Source organism: Typopeltis vanoorti, chromosome 6 (genome assembly GCF_054136105.1).
Source record: "Typopeltis vanoorti isolate ZY-2024b chromosome 6, IOZ_Tvanoo_1.0, whole genome shotgun sequence".
NCBI classification, from domain to species: domain Eukaryota; kingdom Metazoa; phylum Arthropoda; class Arachnida; order Uropygi; family Thelyphonidae; genus Typopeltis; species Typopeltis vanoorti.
In genome coordinates this window covers 135227531-135255406 of record NC_143554.1, presented here as the reverse complement: position 1 = coordinate 135255406, position 27876 = coordinate 135227531, and the positions used below count along the sequence as shown (strand labels likewise).

Genomic DNA, 27876 nt, shown 5'->3' with positions numbered 1-27876 from the left:
GATCACAGCATAACTGTCCCCATCCTCTATATCTAAGGTACATCTGAAAAGATAGACAAAATGCTAAATAAATATAATCTTCATACAACTTTCAAATGACATATTGAACTAGTAACTTCTGCTTGTTCTCCTAAAGATGCTCTTCATCCTTTAACACATCCAAGAGTATATAAAGTGCCCTATGCCCAACCTTATCCTACTAGGGACAGACAGGAAGTTATGTTAACATCTGCATTGATGAACATAAATATGCTACCATCATTATGGCATATCAGGACTGTCAGATCATGTTCCCTTCACACAGAATTGAATAGAAGAAAACTGCAATACTCTATAAGAGCTGTGACGAATGTGAGATGCTAGTTTTTTGGATTAGCATCAGTAATATAACCTCTGAATCACAACAAGTGTGACTGCATTAATTTACCAAAGATTTGGAAGCTGATCACTTTAAGACTACTTTTACTCAATAGCTATAAACTACTTTAAATCCAGCTGCTCTAAAATAGATACCAAAATAGGATGTGAGGACGTTTGTCCATTGCAAATTTGATTGTTAGTACCTTCATTTCTTCATTTGTTGTGCTTCAGCTTTTCATGTTACTTTAACATATTATTTTTTACTTTCTTAAAAATAAATAAATAAATAAAACCTTATGGTTTTAGATCTGTGTTCATGAAGATCAGAAAATTTGTTATAACCTACATTCTCAAAAACAGTGAGCTGCAAGATGTTTCACTGAGAACATTTAATAAATATAAACAAAATAAATACAAATTATTAAATTCAGTAAAATATTAGTAACTTAATAATTTATATTTATTTTGTTTTTGTGGTGTGTTGTGAGTTAATACCGTTAAATAATTAAATATTCTCAGTAAAACATCTTGCAGCTCACTGTTTTTGAGAATGTAGGTTATAACATGTTTTCTGATCTTCATGAACACAGATCTTAAACCATAAGGTTTTATTTATTTATTTATTTTTGAGAAAGTAAAAAATAATATGTTAAAGTAACATGAAGAGATAAAGCACTACAAATGAAGAAATAAAGGAAATAAACCTGTAAGTTATGAAGATGCTTTTTGAAAAGTAATGTCTTTACTTTTTTTAACTTAACAAAACAAATACATGTTATTGTGCAAGTTATACATCATTCATTCATTATACTTTCCTGTACATTGGCTTGAAGTTTCAGTTTTTCCACCACATTGAAATCTGAATATGGCAGCTAAAATGGTACAGGTAGTAAATGCAAATGAAACAGTGTACAGGAGGTGAGTTTCAGAATGCAGAAAATGTTTGGTTAGCATCGATCGATGAATTAAAGTTGGTTATGGGGTAAAGTGTATTAATGTCAGGATTGTTTGATATCAGGTTGTTCACATCCACAAGACAAACGTTTTTGGAATGTAAATGATGTAGTACATTTTATTCATTAACTTAAGAAGAATCTGCAAAAATGGCAATATTTGTCTTTTTCTTTATGGAGAGTTCGTGCTGACATGTAAGCAACTTTTCCTCTAACACAACAAAAGCCTGGTCCATGGACCATCCAAGACCTGAGTTTGAATCCCATCTAGGACCGGGGCCCAACCATTCAAGACTTCAAACATGAAGAACATTTTTAAGAGCTTTTCATTTGAAGATGAGTTAGCAGATTTCACATGAAGCTAGTAGAATTTTCCCTCCCAGAAAATCTGATAAACTGACCAAAAGAACAAACACAAGTAACTGGTATAATATGCTGGCCTTTTTGTCTTATTTGCTTGATCCATAGCATTGAATAGCTATGAATCATTTTGCTTCTGTTTTCCATAGAACATTTAAGAGGCCATTGCTTTATATCAGATAAGGAAGTCAAGATAGCAATGAAAATCTCATTCTGTTAAAATGCCCAGTTCTATTATAACAGTCTAATGGAATTGCTTGCATATTGATAGACATGATGTGTGAACCTCCAAGTAAATGATGTTGAGAAACAATTGCATAAAAATTGCTTAAAGTTTAAGCGAAGTACTAGTTATGTTTTTTTTTTGAAAGATCTATACCACTTACTGAAAATATCAGAAGACATTACTTTCCACCATACTGAGACACTCACCCATGCAACTCAGACAAGCTCTTTCAGTCTTCAGGTAAGATCCAAGAATCATTATCCTTAAGAGAAATTAAAAATAATTAAAAAAAAACATAGATTCACAGCAAAACATCAGAAAGTCATTGCAGTTTGTTTTTTTTTTATTATTTTTCTTGACTTTTTTTTTATTTCATAAAAATGTAAAGTAAATGTTGCAATGTTTCTTTTAGATTACTTCTCCTGAAGAAATTTATGGAACAGAAACAAATTGAAGAGTTTGCAATGATACCTGCAAAAGATGCCAAGGAATGCACTTACAAGATGCTTCAGGAAAATTTCATCAATGCTCATGTATGTATGTATATGTGTGTGTGTGTGTGTGTGTGTATATATATATATGTGTGTGTGTGTGTGTTAAAGATACCAAGCTATTTTAAACCTGGTTTTACTCCATTTCCCAAGTAAGCAAACAGACAAACAAGTCAAGTTTGCACCTGCAAGTGTTGCAAGTCTAACTGACCCTGCATGTAGTGCAAGACCAAGGCAACTCATGGTAAAAGTAGAATAAGCTCTGATCACTAATCTTAATATTTACCCTTAATGCAAAGCCCATCTCCTGGAGGAGATGTATGATGCTTTGTACTAAAGGCAAGGGGCCACTACCCAGACTGGTTTCGACCTTTATTGAGGTCTCATCAGTGGGAGCCAGGCTAGAAATGCCAAGATTTTAGTAATGCAGAGCTTATAAGTATTTTACCAGAACAAGTTACCATAAGGTGTTTTTACCTTATTAAATAAAAATCTCAGGAGGAGATATTCTGGTAAAATACTTATAAGCTCTGTATTACTAAACAACCATGTATAACAACCATCTTTTATTACTCAATTGTGGATAAATATCTCCTTTTTCATCAAGAAAAAATTTTATATCATTAATTAATACAAGAAATCTTTCTAAAAATTGACTTCTGCTGAGCCAGTGAACATTATTGTACAACAGAAGTTCCCTATCATCATCTGCCTGTAATTTATATAACCGCCGTTGCAGGGCTTTTCCTCGAACAGAATTTACAATTTTAAATGTAATGTCCAAAACATCTTTTGTGTTTAATCTTTTACTACACAGTACTTGTTGGTGAATAATACAGTGGTACATTAAAAAATCTGGATATTTGTCATCGTTTTTACATAATGAAATGAAGCCTGATATATTACCTATCATTGCAGGAGCACCATCAGTAGTAATAGACACAAGTTTAAAAAGCAGAAGTTTGTGTTGTTTCACAAATTCATCAAATGCCGAAAAAATGTCTTCTCCCCTAGTCCTTCCCAATAATGGTATAATTTTCAAAAGTTCTTCTTTGCTTAAATAATCTTGAAATACCATGCAAATAAATACCATTAACTGAGCAATATCAGTGAAGTCGTTTGATTCATCAAATTGTAATGAAAACGCAACACTGTTGAATGTCTGACTTTAACCTGGCATGGAAACTTTTCTCTGGTAATTGGAATTCTTCCTTTCGGCAATTTGAAACCTTGTCTGTGGCCTAGAAGTAGTCTCTCTCTAGTGATGTCTTGAACTGAGAAGCTCCTTTCTGGAAGCGGGAAACTCCTCTCTCAAGCAACGTGGATCCGGGCAGTCTCTCTGATGGCAACTCTGGGCCGGGCGGCCTCCTCTCTGACAGCAATTCTAGAACCGGGAACCCCTTCTGCTTGCTTCAGTCCCTTTTTATTAGGCCTCCTTTGAGACTTCGCATGAAGTTTGGCAACCCCCAAAGAATCAGTATGAGTCTTTCATCTTAAGTTTCAAGTTCGGCACGCCTTTTGTTCTCCTCCACTTTCTTTTGATTGTAAGTTGCCGGCCATCGGAAAGTTGTTTGAACTCTTTCTGACTGATTTCGGAGATGTTTACACTTAGAGCCTGCAAGCCTTTCTCATTCATACAAGTTTCAATAACAATCTTTCTAATGCCGCCATGTACAGCCTAGGCGACAAAAACATTGCCTTTGTGTTTAACACTCTGACATATTCTTATTAAAGCAGTATATACAGTTAGCTTCAAAAGAGTTATTTACAAAAACATCTAATACGAACTATACCAAGACAAACAAAGTTTATTTTTTTACAATATTCACATGGGACTTAACCTAAGTAAAAAATTGATGTAATGTGCTTTGGAATATTTAATATTTAAGCTACAATCGAGTTTTTACGCTTTGCTTATAATCGTATTCACTCAGCTCGCTGTTTGACTTCCACTGATCCAAATTATTTCATTTACCTGGACTTATAAGAAAATTACTGATTTGCCAATTTCAACGAAAAATAACTAAACAATAGCAATAAACTTAAAGTGAATTAAAAGTAATACAAAATAATGATAAATAAAATATTATGTTTTCAGTTTTAATTAAATTTGTAAGTAAGGAGGAATACACAAGAGATCGACCAAAAATCGCTCCGCGATCGACGAGTTGAACACCCCCTGGTCTAGGGGATGTGGCTGGTCTTTGGTGAAGTGGATAAGGGATGCCAGTTTCTTATGTGGTTGGTAAGAGGTTGCAAGGTTGTATTTCCTTAGGATTTTTCAGATGTGCCCAGGATATATGGAATGGTGACAGATCTTGAGTAATCCCTACTCTGAAGAGAGGGGGGGGGACAGTTACAGGGTTTAATATTTTTTGGATTTTTTTGGGAGTTGTAGCCATTGGTTAAGAAAGTGTTCAGGATATGACCAAGTTCAGTAGTTAGGGCACTGTTATATAGGGTTTTTATAATCCCATATAGTTGTGAAGAGGGGGAGAGCGACTGCTGGTGAATGTATCTACTAGATTCCAGAAAGGATCATCCAAAGGTCGATGTTCAGCATCTCAGCAAACTCTTCTTCTTCTTGCACCAGCACCTAAAAGCCCTATATTCCTCACACAACTGTTCTCCACCTCTCTCTTTATATGTCTTCCATAATCCCTTTTTCATCCATACTTCCCCTTTTATTTCTCTTGTCATCCATTTGACCTCCAAATTGCTTTATCTTCTTCACTCAAGTTATATAAGTACAATATGCCATTGCTATCAACAACTTTTTCTTAAGTATCTCCCATGCACTAATGATCCTCTCTTCCCTCAAATTCCTTCATCCATTGTACTGCTGCAAGCTGGTTTCTAAGTCTATGATAGTTTTATCCTCCAAGTAAGGACTACATGGTCACTCTCACCATCTCATACACAATCAGATGCCCTGACCAAATCCCAAACTCTTGATCCTTGTGTTCCCTCCCCCACATACTGCCTAAGACAGTTGACCTTCAAGAAATCCAAAAATTCAGTTCTCTTATTGCTGCATGCTGTCTTTGCCCAGTTTATATCACTGTAGTTGAAGTCTCCCATAATGATCATTCACTTTGCACTTGCCAGACTAATTTGCCTAAACATTTCCTGCTCATTACCCGTTATATTCTCTGGTCTGTAGCAACACCCTACTAAATATTGTCTTATAAGAATCTATCTCATACCATATACTCTCACTCAAAGCTATTAGTGTTATCTCCACTTCAATTCTCCACTTTGAGAGGGCACAATTCATCTCTTATCATGAGTAACACTCTACCACCATGTTTACCTTTCCTATCCTGGTGAAATATACTGTACCCTTCCATTTCTATCTCTGTTTGCTCCTGAGTGAACCAAGTTTCACTGATACCAACAACCTTTGGAGAGGCTGAGTCAATCAATGCCACAAAACTCATTCTGTTTATTTCTAATGCTCCTAGATTTGTATACAGAAAAACCAGTGCATTGCTAGTATTCTTAGAGCCATTATTACTCCTCTCATACTTCACCTGGCTCTGCAATATAGTATGCACCCTCTCATTTCTCAAGCCACTATCCTCACATGAGGCCATCCCTGCTACATTCCACCTATACAATTCTAGTTTCCCCTGCAGATACACTCACTTGCCCAGAAATTAACAGTCTCTCCAAATGCCTGCACCCTTCTGCATTGGGCACATTTCTACTGTGTTATCTCAACATCAAATTTCACACTACACGATTCACACTACCTCTTAGTTTATTGGTCTCAGTTACTATCATCTCCTCCACATATTCATCCCTCTTCACTACCAGTGCTACACTCTCTATTGTTCCACCAGACTAGTACTATGCTGGCACTCTACTCTGCACATCCTGAATCATCAAATCTGCATACATGATGCTCCGAACAAATTCATTCATCCTTCTCTCACTGGCATCCCTGACTCTTACAGTTTCTCTCTCTCTCTCTCTCTCTCTCACCACTCACTCACTCATCTCTCTATCGCTTGCATCCACACTCTCTCAGCTTTCTACAATTTCCTCACTTCCACTATCTCCCCCATTCTCTGGCTTTCCTCTTTCTCTTATCTCTCCCATTTTCTATCCTTCCTTTCTCTCTCTCTCTCCCTCTCTCTCTCTCTTGCTGTTTGTTTGTTGCTGTACTCTTACATCTGTTCTTGTTTTTCTCTCACTAGCCAACCTCTTCATCCTCCTAATATCTTCATTCACCCTCCTCATTTCAGTCTTCATTCCTTCCATCTCCTTTCTCAGCAGCTCTCTTTCTCTCTCTCTCTCTCTCTCTCTCTCTCTCTCTCTCTCTCCACACATCCTGCTTTCAGTTTACATTTACACATGACCATCAGGCAAATCATCTCTGTCTACTACACTGCCCGATGTTAAATCCATATATATGTCTTTAACCTTCTCCCTACCCTCCAACACACTACTGGTATTCATAAACTGAAATCGCCTGCTTCTGAAGCACCATCTCTGCTGCCACTAAATCCAGAATAAGATACTTATTTCTCCCAGTGTCTCCCACTGCCTACATTTCATTCACACATACATATTCCTATTTCACACCTGCCACATTTTTAAACAACAGGATGCATACATACCATGCATAGCTTATGTAAGACATTTTAATATATTACTGAAGAAGCCTACTAGTGCTTAAGAAACTAGTTGAATTAACAAATTTCTTTTGTGTAGTTATACTGTTTATTAGCAGTTGAATAACAACCAAAGAAGCATGCTGATGACAACACAACATATCAATTTTAGAAATGTTTTTAATGTATGACCGTAAGTAGGAAGCGAGTCAGTTAACTAGTAATCTCTGAGTGGGATAGACATTTTTTGATGATATTTATAATGATCAAGAGTATCAGTAGCATTATATGCACTCTCTCTCTCTTGCTGTTTGTTTGTTGCTGTACTCTTACATCTGTTCTTGTTTTTCTCTCACTAGCCAACCTCTTCATCCTCCTAATATCTTCATTCACCCTCCTCATTTCAGTCTTCATTCCTTCCATCTCCTTTCTCAGCAGCTCTCTTTCTCTCTCTCTCTCTCTCCACACATCCTGCTTTCAGTTTACATTTACACATGACCATCAGGCAAATCATCTCTGTCTACTACACTGCCCGATGTTAAATCCATATATATGTCTTTAACCTTCTCCCTACCCTCCAACACACTACTGGTATTCATAAACTGAAATCGCCTGCTTCTGAAGCACCATCTCTGCTGCCACTAAATCCAGAATAAGATACTTATTTCTCCCAGTGTCTCCCACTGCCTACATTTCATTCACACATACATATTCCTATTTCACACCTGCCACATTTTTAAACAACAGGATGCATACATACCATGCATAGCTTATGTAAGACATTTTAATATATTACTGAAGAAGCCTACTAGTGCTTAAGAAACTAGTTGAATTAACAAATTTCTTTTGTGTAGTTATACTGTTTATTAGCAGTTGAATAACAACCAAAGAAGCATGCTGATGACAACACAACATATCAATTTTAGAAATGTTTTTAATGTATGACCATAAGTAGGAAGCGAGTCAGTTAACTAGTAATCTCTGAGTGGGATAGACATTTTTTGATGATATTTATAATGATCAAGAGTATCAGTAGCATTATATGCACTTTGGTGATGCACATGCACTTTGATAATGGCATTTCTCATCTGAAATGATATTATCAAAGTACATCCATAGCACACAGCTTAGCTAGAAATAAAACCCTTGATCAAAGACTAGAGACCTCTGATATGAGTCTGAGAAAGATTAGTGTAGTCAACAGATGTTTACAGATGATTAGTGTAGGTATCAATGGCAGTATCACATTAAAAAGCAGGATATTAGGACATTGTTAGAATTCAGGAATGTGTTAGTAGAACCAATCTCAGATGGTATGGTCACTTCAATATAATGGTGATGCACATGCACTTTGGAACTCATATTTATGAATTTAGGGACACAAAACACATGTGTTGAAAAGATTATTTTACTGATTAATATTAAAATAATAACTTGACGTTTCAACCCCTGTATTGAGGTCATCATCAGAAGGATTCATGTGTATAAAAACCAAGCTACGTGTTGTTGCACTCTATACAGGTAAATTACATCTATGTTGTTAACTAATCTTTTTTCTTAGCCTGCCCTCTAGTGATAAAAAAAAAAATACCAATAAAAACTACAATAAACTCTGCTAAAGTCCTCACATACTAGGATTCTTCTGGAATTATACAGTTTATATTGTTATATTACGATTATCTTCTGGATTTGTACAATACAGGTTGCTGTTGAATGTTCAGAAAAAAAAAAAAAAACACTTCACCAAGTCTTCTTGTATTGAGATTTTTCTTTGTGGTTGCTATGGAGGTTGCAGATGGGTCCTCCACATTCTTGGAATGGTTAGACCATCATTTTTATTCAGATTCGGATCATGTTTGAGCATTTCACATGCTTCCTTGAATTTCCGCTCAAACCAGGTTTTGGTTCGAGTGGTAGGGACTTGGTACCTTTCCAATCAATTCTGTGGTATGTTTGGAGTGCGTGGTCAGAAAGGCCGGTTTTTCCAAAATGGAGGTATTTTATGTGTCATTTGTGTTCATCCTTTCTGATTGGGATGGTTCTCCCTGTTTTCCCTATGTATGGTATGTTACATGTGCAATCTATTTTGTAAACCCCTAGGTGGGCTAGGTGTGGCAGGGGATCATTGGAAGAACTGAGTAGGTATCTTAATTTTGTCGGAGGGTTTAAAGGTGGTTTTGATGTTGTATTTGTGTAGAGTTCTGTCTATTTTTTCTGAAATTCCCCTAACATATGGTATAGCAATAGCATTCTTGAAATCTTTTTTGTTATTAATGGTACCTTTGTGGAGGATCTTGTGAATGATTTTTGTACTGTATCCATTTTTTATAAAGGTATATTTTGATGGTCTCATATTCATGGTTAAGAGCTTATTCATTTGAACAAATGGTTTGAGCTCTGTGTTTAAGGGTGCTTATGACCCCTAGTTTTTGTGTTGGGTGGTGACAAGAAGTTTTGTGTATGTACTGGCCTGTGTGTGTAGGTTTGCGGTAAACTGAGAAGGAGAGGCAGCCTGAAGGAAGGCGTGTGACAAGTGTGTCTAGGAACAGAAAAGAGTTGGTTTTTTCTATTTCAATGGGTGAATTTAATGCGTTTGTGTTGTTTGTTCAGGTTGCTAAGGAATGTATCTAGTGCTTCGTGGCCATGGGGCCAAATGGCGAAAATATCGTCGACGTATCTGAGCCAAATTTTGGGCTTTAGGCACGCCAATTCTAGAGCTTGTTGCTCAAAGTCTTCCATATAAAAGTTCGCTATTGGGGAGTGGTGAGCCCATGGCTGTACCCTCTTTTTGAAGGTAAAAATTGTTTTGCCACACAAAATATCCAGAGCGGAGTAAGTGGGCAAAGAGGGCTGCGTTGTCGTGCGGAAATATGTTCTGTAAGAGTAAGATAGTATCATTGATTGGGACATTGGTTAAAAGGGAAGTTATGTCAAGTTGAGTGTAATGTTTTTAATTTTGTTTATGAATTGTTGTGTATTTTTTATGTAGGAAGGGGAATGACCAACCAATTCCTTGAGTGTGGCTGCTAATTTTTTGGCTAAGTAGTAATTCGGACTGTCAATTCCTTCCACAATTGGACGTAACGGCGTGTCTGTTTTGTGTACTTTTGGCAAGCCATAAATTCTGGGTGCATGGGCATACTGCAGTATTAATTTTTTAATTGTTTCTTCCGACCACGTGTTTAACTGATTTAAGTAGTTCAGTAGTTTTCTTTTTGTTGCGTTGCATGGGGTTGTAATTTACCATTTGGTAGGTGTTGTGGTCCTATACCAAATGGTTCATTTTTTCAATGTAGGTTGTCTGATTTAAAACAACAGTGGCATTCCCTTTATCTGCTTTTGTGATAATAATGTCACAGTTATTTTTTAGGGATTTGAGGGCCAGTTTTTTCACTTTGTTTAGGTTGCTGCTTAATTTTTTGGTTGAATTTAGTAAACAGGCAGTTTCCATCCATATTTTGTCAGTTAAATTGGTGGGGAGGGATCTTAAACCTCTCTCGATATGATATATTATATCTAGTTTATTTACTGACGTCGGAGCAATGGCATAATTTAAACCTTTCTCCAGCGAGAGTTCACCTTGGGTGAGGTTGTAATCCAATTGGTTGATAACCAGACAGTGGTCCAACATGTTAGAGGCATTTCAGAAAAAATAGACAGAACTCTACACAAATACAACATCAAAACCACCTTTAAACCCCCGACAAAATTAAGACACCTACTCAGTTCTTCCAATGATCCCCTGCCACACCTAGCCCACCCAGGGGTTTACAAAATAGAATGCACATGTAACATACCATACATAGGGGGAAACAGGGCAAACCATCCCAATCAGAAAGGATGAACACAAACGACACATAAAATACCTCCATTTTGGAAAAACCGGCCTTTCTGACCACGCACTCCAAACATACCACAGAATTGATTGGAAAGGTACCAAGTCCCTACACCGCACCAAAACCTGGTTCGAGCGGAAATTCAAGGAAGCATGTGAAATGCTCAAACATGATCCGAATCTAAATAAAAATGATGGTCTAAACCATTCCAAGAATGTGGAGGACCCATCTGCAACCTCCATAGCAACCATGAAGAAAAATCTCAATACAAGAAGACTTGGTGAAGTGTTTTTTTTTTTTTTTTTTTTTTTTTTTTTACCTGAACATTCAATAGCAACCTGTACTGTACAAATCCAGAAGATAATCGTAATATAACAATATAAACTGTATAATTCCAGAAGAATCCTAGTACGTGAGGACTTTAGCAGAGTTTATTGTAGTTTTTATTGGTAATTATTTTTTTTATCACTAGAGGGCAGGCTAAGAAAAAAGATTAGTTAACAATGTAGATGTAATTTACCTGTATAGAGTGCAACAACATGTAGCTTGGTTCTTATACACATGTATCCTTCTGATGATGACCTCAATACAGGGGTCGAAACATCAAGTTATTATTTCATTATTAATCAGTAAAATAATCTTTTCAACACGTGTGTTTTGTGTCCCTAAATTCATAAATATGAGTGCTGATCACCGTGTAACCTTAAAAGAAAGACCTAGAGGAAGATTAAGATGTAGGTGGATTGATACAGTAAAAAGTGCCTTAAAAGACAGAAATGGAAGATCTGGAGTTGGAATCTTGACAGATAACAGATTAATTTGGAGGAAAATTGTTGATCGGAAATTAGTAATGGTGTAACTTTTTCATGTAGTACTATCATAATTATCCTGTACACCTTTCCTGAGAGTAACAATTAGGAATTTTATGATGATGAGTATCATCATAAAATTCTATACTATGAGTACACTATATTAAAAAAGTAAGAACCAATCGAATTAGATTAGTTCTTATTCGTTATGTATAATTAGATTAGACTTAATCATTAATGGAGTGAATCAAGAATTTGGTAATGAAATAGAAGCGATGTTTGATAGTTCTTCATTAGAATTGGAAGAAAAAAAGAAAAGATTGCTGCAACACTGGGAAGAACATTGGCCAGCAGAGATAAAAGGATAGTGGTTCCATTGTATAAAGCCCTTTTCAGACCATATCTGGATTATTGTTCTCAGATCTGAAGGGGTAAGTAACCTTGGAAAGGGTGTTGGTTGAAGCTCATATTATGATTTAATATAACAAAAACTTCACAAAGAATTACACCTAAATAGATGATTGTTAATTCTTCATGAAGAAAGTATAGCACACAAAGCAAAACATTGTGGTAAGTGGTAAGTTTTTTTGTTTTCTATTATTTTTTTTTTCACCAGAGGTCAGGCTAGGGTAAACAATTGACAAAGCATTTAGATTTATCTTACTTTTGTGTAGTGTCATGTAGCTTGTCCTGTGCATATATATGTTTTCCTAATGATAATCTCGATACAGAGGTCAGAACGTTGTGTTATTTTCTTAATTAAGTAAAGTAATTATTCCAACACATGTGTTTTTGTCTTCATAAATTCTTCACTATAAATGTGCTTCACCGTGTAACTTTAAACGAAAGGTAAGTGTAAATTTTTTATCCAGGAAACTTAACTGGTAGTCTTAGAATTTTTTTTTTTTTTTTGTAACATTATTCCGCATGAAAGAAACAAATAGGTTAGAATAATTTTTATTGATCTCTACTAGTTTTGTGAAAATTCTTGTTTTACATCATCAGGGGAAGTATGTGAATAAACTAAAAAACAGGTTATAACAGGTAACATACATAATAATGCCAGCAAAAGACATTTCTAATATGTCCTCAGTTGACTGGAGGTCTTCTTAAAAGAGTGTAGGGATACAGAAATTATACTTACCTGAGTAACATTAAAAATTAAATTCCATTCTTCTAAAGCCTGCATATCTATAGACATGCTAGTTTTTCTTTGCTATGAGAATGAATGGTTGCCAACAAATAGCCTAGCTGCAAACAACAAAACAATCAGTTCCCTTTGAACAGAGCTCTCCTCTGTTCTCAACCTGGAATTCTGGAGTATCGTTTCTAGCATTTCTCATAAATCTGGTCATAAAGAATTTCTAAAAATAAGGAACATACACATTCAAGAAATATGTAAACCTTTGCAGTTCTAATTCTCAGCTGCAGATTTAGCTTTTTCAAATTATCATCATTTTTCTTCTAAGAGACTCAGCAATCAACCATCATCATCCTTAGCCTTAATCAGAACTTTGTAGCGGAGCCTCATTGAGTTTCCAAATTAGACCTCATGTTACATATAGAATGTAAAGTCTACAGCCTGTCTTCAGATACTGCCAACAGTTATCACAATCAATATAGGATTATTAATTCATGTGATTAGGTAAAAAAAAGTTCCTTTTGAATTGACCCTGGACCATCATGTGTAAAACAACTCCAGAACATGTTTTTAGCTGGGCGTTTAGGAGCTTATTGAAGGTAGGAAGGAAGTCTTCTCAGCTGCTGATTTGCAAATGTGGAGTACTCTCTCTCCTTGGACAAAGAAATGGCTGTCATCTGAGAATATGACCTTCTACCACTTCTCAACAGTGTAATCTTTGTACACTTTTGTCCATTGGAACCTCTTTTTCTGCATAGTCTTTATCAACATTTGTTTCTTTTTGGTCTGTGGGCAGTTCTCATTCCAATAATCTTCGACGGACTGTCATGTTAGAAATATTAATCCCACTAGCCATCAAATCTCTATTCAAGTCTACAGCTGACAATCTTGATTCATTTTGCTTTTCCTAACTAGTAAACGATCTTGAGTAACTGTAGCTTTCCTTTTTCGCTCACGTTTTCCTTTTCTGTCAGGAGAAAAGGTACTTGTCTCCCTGCATTAATAGTACCCAAACCAATCCTTGGCAATTTGTCTTTGAGTCATGGATCTGTGCTGAGAAACAGTACATATTTTTGAATGCCTTTTTGGAGATGTATCTATTTTGTAGCTACACAAAATGGATAAAACACTACGAATGTCAATTTGTTTACACTATTAAAAATGCACAACACTATCGTTTAATAAACATTGTAGAGACAGTTAAAATAGTTAAGACATGCAGCACTTCACCAAAACTGAAAATAGTAAACCAAAAACAAAACCCAAATTATTGTGATCTGAAACCAAAACCAAAAACTTGATGAAAATTCATCTTGTTCAGATTAATTTGTTTGCTACTATACTTCCTCTCATCATCATGTATACTTTATAGCATATACATTACAGTAATACTATTACTGTTCCCTGTATCTTGGGCACCTCAGAAAAATATGTGAAACTTTAAATAATATAATATAATCTCCACTGATCAACTCCATCTCCTCTCAGGTCCAGGTGTATGCAGTGTTCCTTGTTCTTGCAGCTTCTTGTATTATAGGCATACTGGAAAATCTGCAGCATCTCTCCTCAAGAGCAGAAGAAATGTATCTGCCATCACAGTTGTGATCAGTCAGGTCTGGCCGACCATGTCTGGAAACCTTTCACAGAATCAAATGGGAGAAAACTACTATACTTCACCATAATAAATACAAACATGAAGGACTTTTTTTGAATCAGCTTCAGATTAGAAAACTAACCAAACCTTAATAAATGTAGTTGTGAGAACGTCCCAAAATTTGGGAAACAGTAATTCTTAAACCTCTTGTTCAGCAGTCAAGGCTACCCATAGAGAGTGTCCATCCTAGGACTTTATACTTAGTGTAACATTTTTCATTTATTTTTTGTGTAGTTTGTGCACATTATTATAATTCTTATGTTGTATCCTGAATAATGTCTCTGTGACAGAGACAAAATATTGGAACCTTTAAGCCTTTTGTTTAATTTATTCTTTGTACTGTTTTCATTCCATTAAAGCATACCCCCCTTTATCTCTACTTTAGAGTATGTGCCAAGAAATGATGATAATGACATTTCATTATTATTATTACAATTATTACGGGCGACTCCAGGGAGTCCTTACTTAGACTCATCGAGGGAGGCCCTAAACATCATGTCCACACAACTATTCGACATTCTCACAGTATCTATCATACCTTGCCTTGAACTCATTCACTGTCATAGCACCCACAACAGACTCTGGCAGCTTATTCCACTCATTTACCACTCTAAAAGTAAAGAACCCAGCTCTAACACCCTTGATAACCACACTCTTGCCCAGCTTCCATAGATGTCCCCTAGTAATCCCACCATCAGTCCTGATCTCAAAAATATCCTCTGAATTAATCCTATAGAAACTCTTCAGCAATTTGAATGTCTCAATCATTTCTCCTTTTTTCTGCCTATCAACCAATTTCTGCAACCCACAAATCTTGAACCTGTTCTCATAAGGTTCATTCCATAGACCTGCTATTATCTTGGTCACTTGCCTCTGGATCCTCTCCACCTCCTCCCCATCAAGAAGAAACCTAGGTGACCAAATCTGGGCACAGTAGTCGAGATGAGGTCTTATCAAGGCTCGGTACAGAGGAAAAATAACTTGCTTGTCTCTGCTCGTCAAAGTATTTTTCAGCAATCAAGTGATTTGATGGGCTGATTTAGCCACTTTTACAATGTGTCTCCTAAACTTCATTTCCCTATCCACCAACACTCCCAAATCCCTGGCCTCATCAATCTCCTGGAGTACAGCTCCACCAGTGTGGTGTAGTGCTGCTAATCTTTTCACCCCCAAAATGCATAATCTTACATTTTGTCACATTAAATTGACATCCATTCTCCTTAGCCCAGAACTCCAATCTATCCAAATCATCCTGCAGGATTTTGACATCTTCTGCATTCACGATTGCCCTACCCAACTTTGTGCATCTTCAGCGAACAAATGAACCATTCCTCTTAGATCCTTCCCTATATCGTTAATGAACAAATTGAACAGCAGTAGTCCAAGAACAAAGCCCTGCAGCACACCACTAATCACAGGCCATTTTTGGACTCTACTCCTAAATAAACTACTCTCTGATATCTCTCCATCAACCACCCACCTATCCATCTCACCAACCCTATATCCATTCCCATATGTTGCTGTTTACGGATTAAAATTCCATGTGGTATCCTGTCAAAGGCCTTAGCCAGGTCCAGCAGTATCATTGTAAACCATTGCCCTTATCCAGTTCACACGTCACTGTGTTATAAAACTTGAGCAAGTTACTGAGGCATGATCTACCCTTCACGAAGCCATGCTGTCCCCCGTACAGTATCTTATTTTCTTCAATCCATTCCTGTATTTTTCCCCCGACTACTTTTTCCAAGACCTTGACAACGACTCCTGATATGCTGATTGGTCAGTAATTTGCAACAGTAGTCTTGGATCCTCATTTATGCAGTGGAACTATTTTCCCCTCTTTCCACACCTTCGGTACTAAACCAGACCCGAGACTCAGATTAAACAACATGGTCAAGGACACTGATAATTCTTTAACTGCTTCACGTAAGACCCATACCGGTATACCATCCAATCCCACAGATGTATTCATGTTAAGGTTCTATAATGGACTATTCACCTCCACTTCATTCATCACAATTCCTGTATAAACTAATGGTTCCTTCATTCATTCAGTGTCACCACCTGCATGATATACTCTTGGAAAGTGCTCACTCAGTAATTCCAGTATATCGTCTAATTCAGTGACCTCCTTACCATAGGCATTCCTTAAAATCATTCTGCCGTGTACAGAATTTTTTTTTTTTTTTTTTTTTTTTTTTTGCTTGCGGCATATTTAAAGAACTGTTTGGGATTCTCTTTAGCTTGCATAGCTAGTTTCCTTTCATAATCCGTTTTTGCTTTTCTTACCACACTCGTTACCCTTCTGGCCTGTGCTTTATACCGTTCGTGTGCCTGCATGTCACCTTTCTCTTTAAATTCCCTCCACAGTTGTTTCTTTTTTTGCAGCTCAAGCTTAATGGTGTTATTTATCCATTTAACCCCTACTTGTTTTACTATTCGGACCCTAGGTATACAATCAGCCATAACCTCCTGTAAATTCTCCTTGACCACTTCCCATGCTCTATCAACATCCAGCCCTTGCAGTTTTACATGCCATGGCACTGAACCAAGCAATCTCCTAAGCTTTTCATACTTGCCAGCATGATAATTTCACATATACCCTGTCTTAATTGAAAATGCCACACCTTTAGCCACTTGGAAGGTGGCTAAAGGTGTGGAATTCCTTATGATCACTCGTGCCAATAGGTGGCAACATGGTCATATTTATTACAGTCCAATTCTCAGATGCTATTACTAGGTCAAGCACACTCAACCCCTAGTATTTTCAATTAAATGCTGTCTCAGATAGTTATCCCTTAATAATTGAATAAAATCCATTTCCTTCCTCACATGTATCCTCTCCACCTTCCAATCAATGTTAACATAGTTGAAATCCCCCAGAATAATTACCCTCCTTCCACTCATTTCATCAATTTGTTTATGCATTCTATCTCCACCATCTATCTCATCACCTGGTCTATAGCAGTACCCATCTGTATATTTTGTTCTGCTAGTCACAATCTCATTCCAAATAGCCTCAAATGAGCTCTTTTCACTATCCTGCAATACAACTTCAATTCTCCTTGGCTGCAGTTCATCAGCTATCATCAATAACACTCCTTCCCCCCATTTTATTCTCTCTGTCCCTCCTAAACACACTCTTACCTACACATTCTATCCCACTAACTATATCCTCTTCTGTCAGCCATGTTTCAATAATGCCAATAACCTGTGGCCAGGAAGAGCCAACCAAGGCCAAAAATTCTTCCTTCTTGTTCCTAATACTCCTGACATTAGTATACAATTATCATTTCATTTCTAAGAGAAATGAAAAACAATTTTTTAAGCCTATTTATTCTAGAAATTCAAGGAAATAAATAAATATTAGCAAAATTTGTTTGATTACAAACATGAGGAAGTAAATTATTTATTTACTTCTTCATATCAAGGTGATGCGGAGAGCTTGCAAGATGATTCAAATATGCTGTCATGATGGACAAAAGATAATGGGTATCAGTGTGATTTTCTTTCTTGACTACTTGTATAATAACTATGACACTTTTTTTGAAGGTTAGTCAAGTGAGTTTTAATTTATCGTCCTACATGTTTCACCGATTTTTGCTATCGGCATCTTCAGGGAATACAATTGGTAAGCTATATGAAGGTAACAGACTAGGTTTTAACTAGGTTTTTTAACTGACTAGTTTTTAACAGACTAGGTTTTTTAACTGACTAGTTTTTAACAGACTAGGTTTTTTAACTGACAGGAACTGTCAGTTAAAAACCTAGTCTGTTACCTTCATATAACTTACCAATTGTATTCCCTGAAGATGCTGATAGCAAAAATCGGTGAAACATGTAGGACGATAAATTAAAACTCACTTGACTAACCTTCAAAAAAAGTGTTATAGTTATAATGGGTATCAGTTTTAGAAAAGTGTTGTTGAATAAAAAGATTACAAGCTGTGTGCCACATTGATGGAACTATATACTCTAAAAAAAGTGATGAAACTAGGACTTTGAGAGTAGATAGAGAGTTGAAGTTTAGAGGGCATATTCCTAAGGTTGCCAAGATAGCTCATAGGATTACTTACTTATTGAAGGGCACTAATAAGGCCTTGATACGTCCACATCTGGATTACTGCATAGGTCTGGTTGTATGGGTTTCTTGGGATATAAAAATAGTAGAGAGGATCCAGAAGCTAGTGACCAAGATGGTGAGTAGCCTGCAGCACGTGCTCCATGTGAGGATAGATTGAAGGTTTGTGGGTTTCAAAAGTTGGTTGATAAGAAAAAAACAAACAACAAAAATAAAAGACATATGATAGAAATACTTTCTTTTAGTGTTACACGGTGATCAGCATTCATTTTTGAAATTATGGATTCTACAACTGTGTTAAAATAACTCTTTTTGTTATCCCCACGTTTCAATCTTCATATCAAGATCATCATCTGGAGCATACATGAATATACAAGACAAGCTGTGTTACATTTCAAACCATATGCTAGAGAAACAATTATTTGATCACATGCTACTCACTGGCATGACCTCTAGTGAAAAAAAAAAAAAAAATGACTTCAAGCTAGATATAATTTATGATTACATGAATAAGCATTCTTGTTTACAGATGGTTTTCCTTCCAGTAACAGTGATGTCCTATTTCTATTATTACAATTGTTATTTTTGATTTAAAAAATAAAATAAATAATATTTTTTTTTGTTTTAATTAAAAAATAAATAAATAAATTATTTATAAATTACAACATGAATAAACATTCTTGCTTATAGATTTTTTCTTTAACAGTGATGTCCTATTTTTTACTATTAAAGTTGTTATTTTAGATTTAGGATCCTGGATTTTCTACAGTCCTGTTTATAGTTGTCTTAGAGAGGAAGGATTCGTGGGATGAATATATGCCTTACATATGTATGGAATTTTTAGACCATCATTATTGGTTAGATTAGGGTGGTTGATAACGATCTCACAAGCTTCCTTAAATTTGCGTTCATACCATGTTTTGGTGTGATGTAGACAACTACTGCTTTTCTAGTCAATTCTATGTAAGGTGTTCAGTGCATGATCAGAAAGTCCAGCTTCACTATAATTATTATATTTGATGTGTCGTTTATGTTCTTTTTGTCTGATCAGAATTGTGCATCCTGTTTCTCCTATGTATGGTATGTTGCAGGTGCAGTAAATACAGTATACTCCAGGGTGGGCCAGCAGAGGGAGTTTGTTTTTGGATGAGTTAAGTAAGCCTTTTAATTTTGTAGGAGGTTTAAAGGTGGCTTTGAGGTTGTATTTTTGTAATACGCTGTTTATGTTGTCTGATGTCCCTTTAATGTAGGGAATGGTTATAGTTTTACTGTAGTTTGGTTTGTCTTTGTTTTTTTATTGAGGTCTTGTAGAGAATTTTGTTAATAATATTTTGGCTGTATCCATTTTTTTGAAAACTATTGCTGATCACTTTAAATTCGTTTTTCAGTGCCTGTTCATTGGAGCAGATCTTCAGAGCCCTGTTTTTTAAGGTATTGATGACACCTAGTTTTTGTGTTGGATGGTGGTAGGAGTTTATGTGTATATATTGGCCAGTATGTGTCGGTTTCCGGTAAACAGTGAAGGAAAGATTGCCCGAGGGAAGACGTGTGACAAGTGTATCTAGAAACGGCAGTGTGTTATGTTTTTCAATCTCAATTGTGAACTGTATGCGTTTGTGTTGCTCGTTTAGGTGGCTAAGGAATGTGTCTGGTGGCCATGAGACCAGATCGCGAAAATATCATCAATGTATCTAAGCCAGACTTTTGGGTTTTGAAGGGGAGGAACCTAGAGCAAGTTGTCGGGGGGGGGGGGGTAATGGCGAGCCCATGGCTGTGCCTTCTTTTTGTAGGTAGAAAGCATTTTGCAATACTAAATAACCAGAATGTTATACATGCGCAAAGAACGCCGTGATATCTGGAAGAAATTTGTTCTGTAAAAGAAGAATTGTGTTATTGGTTGGGACATTCGTAAAGAGGGCAGAGATGTCAAAACTGACTAATAGATCATCTTTTTCTAATGTAATGTCTTTGATGTTTATGAAGTGTTGTGTGTTTTTGATATAGGAGGGGGAATGACCTACCAACTCCTTGAGTGTTTCCGCTAATTTTTTGGCTAAGTAATAAGCCGGGCTATCAAGCCCTTCGACTATAGGCCTTAGTGGTGTGTTTTCTTTGTGAATTTTTGGTAGCCCGTAAATTCTCGGGGAACAAGCGTAGTGTGAAAATAGTGTTTTGACCGTATCTTCGGGCCATGTGGTAATTGACTTAAGTAGATTCTTTGTTTTATTTTTTATTCTATTAGTTGGGTTATAGCTAACTAATTGATATGTATTACTGTCCGAGACCAGCAGATTTATTTTTTCCACATACGTGGTTCGGTTTAAGATAACTGTGGCACTTCCTTTATCTACTCTGGTTATTAAGATGTTCGGATTTGAGTTTAGTGATTTTATCGCTGTTAATTCGTGTTGAGTTAGGTTGCTTGTTATTGTTTTGTTATGATTTAAAATGTTGGCGATTTCTAAATGTATTTTTTCTGTTATGTTATTTGGGATGAATCTTAGGCCTCTTTTAATATTATAAATAAATTCAAGTTTGTTTATCAATTTGGGTGCTATGGCATAATTTAAACCTTTGTTAAGTATTGAGATTTCGTCTTTATTTAAAGCGTGGTTGGATAGGTTCACTATATTACTGTTACCTGTAGGTAATTGGTGGCTCTTGTTGTTTCTTGCTTCTGGTTGGTTGTTATTGTTCATTGTGGAGAAATTTGAATATGGCGGCTAGTTCTTTCGATCTTTTAGTCTTTGGAATTTGGAAATTAGATTTTCTTTCTTCGTTTGGAGGATGTGGTTCGCTGTGTTGTCAGTAATCTTTCAAAGAAAACACACTGCTAAGACCTATAGTCGAAGGGATTGATAGCCCGACTTATTACTTAGCCAAAAAATTAGCGGCAACACTCAAAAAGTTGGTAGGTCATTCCCCCTCCTATATCAAAAACACACAACACTTCATAAACATCACCAAAGACATTACATTAGAAAAAGATGATCTATTAGTCAGTTATGATGTCTCTGTCCTCTTTACGAATGTCCCAATCAAAGACACAATTCTCTTTTACAGAACAAATTTCCTCCAGATATCACGGCACTCTTTGCGCATGTATTACATTTTGGTTATTTTGTATGGCAAAACACTTTCTACCTACAAAAAGAAGGCACAGCCATGGGCTTGGCATTATACCACCCCCCCGATTGCTAACTTTTATATGGAACATTTTGAACAACTTGCTCTAGGTTCCTCCCCTTTAAAACCCAAAGTCTGGCTTAGATACATTGACGATGTTTTCGCGATCTGGTCTCATGGCTGCCAGACACTAGACACCTTCCTTAGCCAACTAAACAAGCAACACAAATGCATACAGTTCACAATTGAGATTGAAAAACATAACACACTGCCGTTTCTAGATACACTTGTCACACGTCTTCCCTCGGGCAATCTTTCCTTCACTGTTTATCGGAAACCGATAAACCACCACCACCCATCACAAAAACTAGGTGTCATCAATACCCTAAAAAACAGAGCTCTGAAGATCTGCTCCAATGAACAGGCATGAAAAATGAATTTAAAGTGATCAGCAATACTTTTCAAAAAAATGGATACAGCCAAAACACTATTAACAAAATTCTCTACAAGACCTCAATAAAAAACAAAGACAAACCAGACTACAGTAAAACTATAACCATTCCCTACATTAAAGGGACATCAGACAAAATAAACAGCGTACTACAAAAATACAACCTCAAAGCCACCTTTAAACCTCCTGCAAAATTAAAAAGCTTAATCAACTCATCCAAAGACCCCACTCTCTCTCTGCTGGCCCACCCTGGAGTATACCGTATTTACTGCACCGACAACATACCGTACATAGGAGAAACAGGACGCACAATTCCGATCAGACAAAAAGAACATAAATGACACATCGAATATAATAATTATGGTGAAGCTGGACTTTCTGATCATGCCCTGAACACCTTACATAGAATTGACTGGAAAAGCATTAGTTGTCTATATCACACCAATCTTGTGTGATCGTTATCAACCACCCCAATCTAAACAATAATGATGGCCTAAAAATCCCATACATATGTAAGGCATATATTTGTCCCACGAATCCTTCCTCTCTAAGAACAACTATAAACAGGACTGTAGAAAATCCAGGATCCTAAATCTAAAATAACAACTTTAATAGTAAAAAATAGGACATCACTGTTAAAGAAAAAATCTATAAGAAAGAATGTTTATTCATGTTGTGATTTATGAATTTTTTATTTTTTAAAATCAAAAATAACAATTGTAATAATAGAAATAGGACATCACTGTTACTGGAAGGAAAACCATCTGTAAGCAAGAATGTTTATTCATGTAATCATAAATTAAATCTAGCTTGATGTGATTTTTTTTTGCATGTGATCAAATCATTGTTTCTCTAGCTTACAGTTTGAAATGTAACGCTTAAATGAAGATCTAAACGTTGGGATAATAAAAAGAGTTATTTTAACACGGTTGTAGAATCCATAATTTCAAAAATGAACATATGATAGAAACATTTAAGTACTTAAAGGATTTTATAGGATTGATGCAGGGGAAATGTTTGTGTACATGACCAAGTGCTAAAACACTAAGTGTCAGTAAGGGTGTGCTAAATTTTTCACTTGGAAAGTGGTAAATGAATGGAATGGGTTGCATTGCTAATCAGTTATAAGTGCTTTGTCTGTGAATGGATTCAAGGAGAGGTAACATAGATGCTTTGTGGATGATTTGATTCTCTTATAGTGAATCTTCAGACTCCATGGAGATGGCGTTTTTAACCAGTATAAGTCAGCATTCTGCATCATTCTTCTTTATTGTGGTTTTTTTTTTTTTTAATGTCAATCCCACCTACAGAAGGTAATGCACCTATTGTGGGTAGGACTGACTTGAACACATGACATACATAATTACTATCAGTAGACTAAGAGCTTGATAATCCAGAAATCCTACTCTAGAGACCATACACTTAGTAAGCAGCATTATGGTTTCAGACCAGTAGTGTAAATTGTATATCATTTTAAAATATTTCACAAAAATCCCTACCGCAGTGGGATTTGAATCTCATGGCCTGTTGATTGGAAATGCCATCCACTCAGGCCAGCTAGTTTGGCTGATAGTATCATATTATGTTTTATGCTGTTCCTTATAATACCTATGGAAATAATTATTTATCATTTTAATTTTTAACCATTTTAATTACTAAAATTATTTCATTTGTAATAGGAAATTTCCAAAACACCTGATCACGCTCCCTCAAGGACATTTTATCTGTTCCATATTAACTTAAATCAGGTAAGTTTCATCTCTTATGGTAATATAATATACATTAATTAAATTTAGGAAATGTTAACTACTTCTATGCTTTTGATCACCTGTTTGTACAAAATAACTAAAGAATCTGACAAAATGGTATATACCCCAAAGATAAAGATAAAGATTCATCCATCATTACATGTAATGTGCATTCAGAAATCTGGCAATTCAAGAGCAGAAATCAGAAAACCTTAATAAGTCTTTGTGCTAAACTGGTCAAATGCCTTAGCGATACAAAGAGAAAAACTACTTGAATTTTTGCAGACTTTTCTGTGGAATTTGTCCAGAGGAGGATAACATAAAAAAAGAAGAAGCTCCCCTGCTGATTAGCAGCAGTGAAATTTATACTGGTTATTGGTAATTAGTTGAGAAGTTTTCAGTGGCATAGAAGTTGAATATTCATGAATTTCTCCAATTATTTTAGAAACTAATGAAGTGAGTACAGTTGGATGGTTATTTGGTGGTAAGGGTTTGTTACCCTTCTTTGAAGTTGAATTATTGAGTTGAGTTTATGGACCTGTGGCTTGTGTTTGACAGGAAGAATATGTATAAAGCTGATGGACTGTATCTAAATGGTTTTAGTGTTAGGTGTCTAGAGAGCTTTGTTCATCAAGCATGCTGAAGTACAAATTCAAGAAAACTTAGCAATTAAGGTGAATGTATGTTTGAAGGTACCATGAGGTGAGTGTGAGAATGACCAACAAGTGCAGAATCTAGTGTTTCAAGGCAAAATATTGAATAGGATAATCAATTCAAGAAGTAAAGGTGGTTGGGAGCCTAAAATGGTGATGCATTTCTTCCATATACTAATGCCAGAGGTATCGGGAACAAGAGGGAGGAGTTTTTGGCATTAGTTAGTGCAACTTCACCAATTTATTTATTTATTTATTCTTATTATAAAAGGAATACAGAACAGCTACAGGTCAACGTCCAGTCTGGAAAGCCAATCCAAGGCCTCATACATGAAGTTGGATGTCCTGTAGGCCACCACCGTGAAATTGGTGTCTTGGGCAGTCATTCACAATACGAGTAATCGTCTGAGCCACGGGAGAACAATTACAATAAGGGTGGTCTAACAGCTCCCATTTATGTAGTAGGTAGTCACATCTGCCCTGGTTAATTCTGATCCTGTTGATTGATAACCAAATCTTCCTAGGAAGAGCAAAACCAGGCTGCAGAGCACAGGGATCTTCTACCAGGAAGCCGTTTGTTGGGAGCTTGTTGGACCAGTTTTCAATCCATATGTCAGGTGTTGATGACAGGGCAGCTGAAGAGAGTTCGTCCATGGACCAGAAAGGCTTTTTAGATTTTAGGCAAAGACTAGGTGGATTTATGAGAGTCTGGTGCAGGGACAGGAGTGGGTTGCTCATTGCTTTAATTTGCCTCAAATTCTTTAATCGAGGCTTGAATTCTCCGCATGTTTGGTGGAGCAGTGTTAAACTATTTAACAGGCAGCCAGGAGAGAGGGATGCTTCTCACTGTCCCACTAATTGTGCACATGGTAGAGTTTAACTGGGTGTCTATAATGTTAGTGTGCGTGTGTGCGTGCATTTCTTTCCCAGACAGGGGCACAATATTCTGCTGCAGAGAATGTGGGCTAGTGCAGACAACTTTAGGACTTCTGCACCAGAATCCCTGGTTGTTCCAGCAAGCCTTGAAATGATATTGTTTCTCATTTTAATTTTGTTGGACAGGTTGGTGATGTGCCTTTTATAGGTTGGGCTTCTGTCCAGGCTCACTCCAAGGTATTTCAGATGAGACTCATGTTCTAACATTTTTCCACAGACAGAAAGGTTGAGGTGCCGATTCGCCTCTGATTTGTTCAGGTGAAATACTGTGGACACAGTTTTTGTTGGATTTGGCTTCAAGTACTACTGCTTGAAGTACCCTTCCAGGATGTTCAGGTCTGTGTTCAAGGTTGATTCCAGGTTGGCAAAGGAGGTAGATTGATGTAGGATCACTAGGTCATCAGCGTACATATACTTGCTTGAGCTGGTATGTGGTAAGTCATACAAGTAAATGTTAACGAGTAAAGGGGATAACAAAGCCCTGTGGGAGACCACTTTGAAGGAATCTGGGCCTGCTCTTTTTTTCTGCCAATATGGATCCGGATCTTTCTGTTGGAGAGAATGGATTCAAAAAGCTGGAAAGTTTTTTTGCACCTTATAATATTTCCTAGCTTTAGGAGGAGGCCCCTGATCCAGACTGTCATAAGCTGATGTTAGTTCAATAAAAGTGGCTCCGGATTTAAGTTTCTTCTGGAAGCCTGCTTCAGTGTGTGTGTGTGTGTTGTCAGGGCCAGGACCTGGTCACAGCAACTTCTTCCCAGCCTGAAGCCAGCTTGTTCAATCGGGAGTGCTCTTTTGATTAGTGGTGAAATTCTTTTAAGGAGAATTCTTTCAAAGAGCTTAAAGGTAGAGCAAAGCAAGGAGATAGGTCCTAGATTTTTGACATCATTTGGATCTTTTCCTGGTTTGGGCATGGCAATTATTTTGGCTTCCCCCCACAGTTTGGTAGTTTTCCAGTCATTATAATTTTTGAGAAAAGGGCGGCCAGCCATGTTTGGCCTTGTTGACCAAGATGTTTTAGAAACTCAGGGAGGATACCATCCACTCGTGTGCAGCCTTGTCATTCTTAGTTTTAATGCTACCTGTACCTCTTCCCGAGATACTGGGTGTACAAGTTCAGGAAGCTCGGGCCCGTCTTCAGGATTTGTCTGATGGAAGATTACACAGTAATTTTCCTGATAGAGCTAGGATGTATCTTAGAGGTTTTCAATAAATGATTAGCCATTTGATCAGGAGTTATCTCTATTGTTTTGTGTGTTGTTGGTCCTGCCCCACCTAATTTTCTCAGAAGTGACCAGCTTTTTCGGCTAGATGTGGTGAAATCTAGTTCATGGATGGTTGAGATCCATCTTTCCTTTCTGTTTTTATCCAGCGTTGCTATGAGCTCCTTAGCAACAGTTGGGTCTTCAGTCTCTTCATATTTGGCTAAAAGTTTCTCAGTTTCTCTACTCCAGCATGGGATGTATTGTTTTCTGTAGCCTCTAGGAATAGAGGCTTTGGCTGCACCAAAAGATATAGCCATTAGTGAGACTTAGCTAACAGCAGATGATGTAGTTACAAGGATAGAATGTGAAGGGCTTAGTATTTTCAGGGAAGATAGAGAAGATAGGATTTGGGGAGGAGTACTGCTGATGATAGCAGATGAATTGTAGTTAAAATGATTGAGGGATAGGCAGGAAGGTAGCTGTTCATTGAAGCAGTCTAGTGGGTGAGATTAAGACCAGGGAGTTCCAGGGATGATCTTGAAGACATGCATCAGCAAATTAGTGCAATGGCTGCAGTTCGAATGGTTATTATGGGCAGACTTCAGCTATGGAGTCTGCTATAGAGTGGAAGGAAGAGAGAGAGAGAGAGATCACATGGCAGGAAGGAAATGGAATTTATACACCTGCTGAGAGATAATTATTTGAGGCAGCATATGATGGGGAGGACTTGAGGTGCTAGAATATTGGACCTGGTCTGGTTATGGATGAGAAGAGCTATCCATAACTGAGGTATCCACATTGCCTTTCATTGAAGAAAGTGAACATGTGGTTTTTGACTTGGGAGATTGAAAAAAATGAGCAATAGTCTATCAAGAAGGGGGTATATGTGGAATTAAAAGGCAAGTGATTATGACAAACTTAGGAGAAGGCTCGAAGCTGTGCCACAATATAGAACCATGCAAAGGAAGGATGTTATAGTGAATGGGAGATGGTTAAGGGACATCAAGAAGAAGCTATATTAAATTGTATACCTAAGGTAAGGAGGGTTAATCAGGTAGGAGTTTAGATGGATGAGTAATATTATTAAGCATGAGCTTCAGACAAAAGAAAATGCTGCAGAGCATATTTAAGGAGAAGGGTGACCAGTGTGGTAAGGAAGGCAAAATCATATTATGAGAAAAAACTAGCCAAGCTAGGCCAAGGGCAATCCCAAAGAGTTCTTCTGCT

At 36.8% G+C, this 27876-nt stretch overlaps 1 protein-coding gene across 2 annotated transcripts in view; it reads left to right on the top strand.

Moving 5' to 3' along the window:
- The window catches only part of LOC150105967 (DNA-directed RNA polymerase III subunit RPC3-like), a 164015-nt gene that overhangs the window by 122606 nt on the left and 13533 nt on the right, over positions 1 to 27876 (top strand). For both annotated transcript variants that reach the window (XM_090393728.1, XM_090393727.1), the window contains exons 8-9: positions 2312 to 2432; positions 23787 to 23855. In XM_090393728.1, the coding sequence (XP_090249854.1) occupies positions 2312 to 2432; positions 23787 to 23855 (190 nt within the window). The remainder of the gene's footprint in view (positions 1 to 2311; positions 2433 to 23786; positions 23856 to 27876) is intronic.